Below are 4,272 nucleotides of genomic sequence, written 5' to 3' on the forward strand. Positions count from 1 at the left end.
GGATTCGGTGATCCTTCTGCCTCAGCCTTCCAAGTAGCTGGAACTACAGGCGCATGCTACCACGCCCGGCTAATTTTTGACTTATTGTAGAGATGAGGTCTTGCCAAGTTGTCCAAGCAGGTCTCGAACCCTCAGTCTCAGGCAGTTCACTCACCTCAGCCTCCCAAAGCGCTGGGATTACAGGCTGAGCCACCGAGCCCGGCTGATATTTATGTATTTTAATACTTGACAAGACAAATCACAAACTCATTATTCTTCTTTACTTGTTTTCCTTAGCTATTTATGACTACTTAGTATTTTTCTATTTTGAAATTTCAGTTATTTTAAATAGTTAATATATTCCCATGGTTCAAAATCCAAGATACAGTACATAAAGGAGGATAATATGAAAATACACTGGCTGCTATAGAACCAGTTCTCCCACATTGGCAACCAATATTATCGGTTGTACTTGTACTATCAAATTCACAGAAATATTCTTTCTATTCTCCTCCCCCTCCACACATAGTAATACACTATAAATGCAGTTCTTTACCTTGTCTTTTTCCATTCAATAATTTATGTTGGAGATAACTCCATATTACAGCATTAAGAACTTTTTCATTTTTGTATTGTGTAGTATTCTATTTTATTAATTAACCATAATTTGTTTAACTAGTCTATTATTTTAATGGGCTTTTAGGTAATTTCTAGTTTGCTATTAAAAACTGTTTCAATGAATAATCTCATAAAGTCATTTAGCATGTATGCAAGTATTTATATGGTAATTCCTTAGAAGGGAAATTAGTAGGTCAAAAGGCGTGTGTGTGTGTGTGTGTGTGTGTGTGTGTGTGTGTGTTTGTGTATTTTTTTTTTTTTTTTGAGTTGGAGTTCTACTATCACCCAGGCTGGAGTGCAGTGGCACACTCATGGCCACCGCAACCTCAACCTGCTGGGTTCAGGTGATCCTTCCACCTCGGCCTTCCAAGTAGCTGGAACTACAGGCACGCCTGGCTAATTTTTTGTTTTTTATTGTAGAGATGAGTTGCCCAGGCTGGTCTCGAACCCGTGGGCTCAGGCAGTCCTCCCACCTTGGCCTCCCAAAGTGCTGGCTTTATAGGCGTGAGCCACCACGCCTGGCTGGCATGTATATTTTTATCTTTGAGAGTTCTTGTCAAATTGCCCTCAGTAGATGTTAAACCAATTTCCACCCCTACTGATTGTGTATCCAAGTGCCTTTTGCTACGTAGGGTACCCAACCATTCAGATTTGCTTGAGATTCTCCCAGGTGAAAAATCCCTCAATCTAAGGTGAACTAAAATGATTAGTCACCCTTCTGTCCCCTACACCTTTTTTAACACAGTGTGCTACCAAATGTTTTGATCTTTGTTAATCTGATAGGTATAAAATGATATCTCATTCTAGTTTATTTTGTATTGCTATTACTGAGAAGGTGACCATTTTTTTACTTCTATAAGAAACACTTGTATATCATTTTCTGTGAACTGTTAGTTCATTGTCTTTGCATACTTATTTATTAACTGAGTTTTTTGTTTGGTTGATTTTTTTGTTTGTTTGTTGGTAGAAGTTTTTATGTTTTAGATAAATTAGTTTCTTGTAAAATAAATTATAATTATTTCTGAGCCTATTGTTTACTTTAAATATGTTGGGTTTTGCCATGTAGAAAGTTTTTACTCTATGTATTCATACTTACTGATATTTTCTTTAATGACCTTCTGGGTTTTGTGTTATGCTTAGGAAAGGCTTTTCATGTTAAGATTTTTTTTTTCTTGATTTTGAGATGCCAAAGATTTTTTTTTGGTATGGTTTCTTCTTAATGATCCCTTGACTTTTTACATTTAAGTCTTTGATACATTTGAAATATATCTTGCTATAAAGTGTTAGGTGGGGATCTATCTTTTTTTTTTTTTTGGATAGTCACCTACTTGTGGCTATTGACTGAATAATTCATCTTTTTTTCTTACTGTCCTGAAATGCTATCTTTATTATATGCTAAATCCCTTGTATGTATTTGAGTCTATTTCTGGACTTTATATTCTATTCCATTTATGTGTCATGTGCTGGTGCCACTCTATTTTAATTATTTATAGTGCATGTAGTATCTAGATCTAGTTTCTTTTCCTTTCTCTTTTTTGGAATTTTCTTTATGTTTTATTGGTTATTGCTGCTATATGGGAAAGTTATTGATTTGAGGATATTTGTCTTATATCTGCCCATTTGAAATTCTTAAGATTCTAAGAATATTTTGATTGATTATCTTGACTCTTCAGGGTATATACTCATATTATTTATTAATAATGAAAGTATTGCCTCTTCTTTTTCATTAGATATCTCTTCCTTTTCTTTTTCTTTTTTTCCTTCTATCTTTTATTGCTAGCCTGAATTTTTAGAGCCATGACAAATTATAGCAATGATAATGAGTATCCTTGTTTAGTCCTTGACTTTTCTGGGAATACTATTTTGCTTTATTTGTAGAATCTCATCCTAATGAGGGATAGTGTCTCTTAGAAGAGTTTAAATAAAATCTAATCTTTAAAAAAATTGAACAAACAATTCCAAAAATAAATACATAACATACTTTCTATATGTTTCATTTTATAGCACAGAAAAGGATTTTATAAGGACTCCAGTTATAGAAAAGCAGATGTACTTCCCTCTTCAGAATTATCCAGTGAACAACATGGTAACAGGTAACTTAAAATAAAATTTAGAGTAAACTGAGGTCAGGAAGAACAAGGGAATATTGTGTAGAAGAAAGCTGTTGTTGCACTTCAAATACCTGGCAAGTAGAGCTCCCTCTTAAACACCATAATGGAAGAGACATCATTCATATAGTGAATAAAAAATTAGTTTGCAGATCTGACCTGGGAATATGCCTTCTTATTTTCTGTGCTTAAACAATAGTCTCTAGAGAGAGTGAACACATGTCCCTGTTTACATGAGATAGTCCCAGTTTACAGCTGTTGTCCTGGCATTAGTACTCTCAAGTATCCCAATTTGGAAGGTAAATGGTATAGACAACCCCAATCATAGTTTCCTTTGAGAATCTGATGATACATAGCCCCCTGTCCCTAGCATATTCACACACAAACATAACACACAAACTTTACATATAATTTTAAAAGGCTCACAGATGGCCTATTCATGAGTTATCCAGGTATCTGAGGACACCGTATTTGGGTTTCTTACCTTAATGCCCTACATAAAGAGAAGACAGCTAATTAAGGCTGACATTGAGAACCAAGGGAACCAACTGAAAAGTAGCCAGTGGAGTTTGGATAGTGCTGAGTGAGATAGATACTTAGATATTGCTGGGTCGTATTCAGTGGGGTTGTTCAGGTTGATGCCATGGGTAAAGCAAAGATTTGCACAGAGAGAAGTTCAGAAAAAAAAGTTTATTTATTCTCTATAGATGGAGGAGGCCAGACGCTAAGAAAAGCATGGCCCCGAATGCTTCAGGCTGGGGGTTTATAAAGTTTCTTTTTAAAAGACTGGGAATGGGCATTGTTGGTTTTACAAAGAGCATTCTTGTGGAACGTGAAGGTGGGAGGGGGTTGTCATTGCCAAGGCAATTTCCTGTTCAGGATGCCAGTGGCCTGAGTTTCAGGTAATCATATAGACAGGGAGATTGGGCCAAGGTCTGTAAAAAAAAAGTTTTAAGACACAAATGTTAATTTTTGAATGCCAGTTTTAGGGAACTAAAAGGTACTTAGTTGGGAGTATGTTGTTTATGGGTGAGATAGCAGGAGGACTGGGGTAGTAGAAGAAAAACATTCTTGGGGCAGATGATAGAAGGGCCGGGGCTATCATGATTGTCTGTGTTTTTCATCTTGGAGACTATGGTCTGTCATGTAAACAGGAGGACTGGGCTGAAAGCTAGAAACAAATTCTCGGAGCAAAGATGTTAATTGTAATTTATTGGTGCCAATTACAGGGGGTAGGTCACAGCTTTACTTATCAGTGACTATAGACAGTGGAGTTAATCAAGCTTACTGTAACGTTTGGAGATACCGAAAGAGGAACAGGACAAAGGACCGGTATAAACCAAGCATTTATTGGGGGAGAAACTCCCAGGCGAGGTCCCATAGTCCGGAAAGATAGGCCAGGGGAGTCGCGCCCAAGGAGGGGCAGGCTTGGGTTTTTAAGGGTGCTGTATTCGGGGAGGGTGTTGGGGGCGGCAGTAAAGCGGGCAGACAAAGTGTCACATCGGCATGGGCTGGAAAGTTTCTGTCTGGCCCTTCTCAGCAGCTGCCGGCAGGTTCCAGGAAGCTT

At 37.3% G+C, this 4,272-nt stretch overlaps 1 protein-coding gene across 1 annotated transcript in view; it reads left to right on the forward strand.

Annotated features, from left to right (window-relative positions):
- Positions 1-4,272, forward strand: part of TERB2 (telomere repeat binding bouquet formation protein 2) — a 27,603-nt gene that overhangs the window by 16,770 nt on the left and 6,561 nt on the right. Inside the window, exon 6 of the mRNA XM_008052868.1 lies at positions 2,602-2,690. Coding sequence (XP_008051059.1) covers positions 2,602-2,690 — 89 coding nt within the window. The remainder of the gene's footprint in view (positions 1-2,601; positions 2,691-4,272) is intronic.

The sequence above is a fragment of the Carlito syrichta genome, unplaced genomic scaffold (assembly GCF_000164805.1).
Source record: "Carlito syrichta isolate Samal-C Ts95f unplaced genomic scaffold, Tarsius_syrichta-2.0.1 Scaffold287601, whole genome shotgun sequence".
Lineage (NCBI taxonomy): Eukaryota > Metazoa > Chordata > Mammalia > Primates > Tarsiidae > Carlito > Carlito syrichta.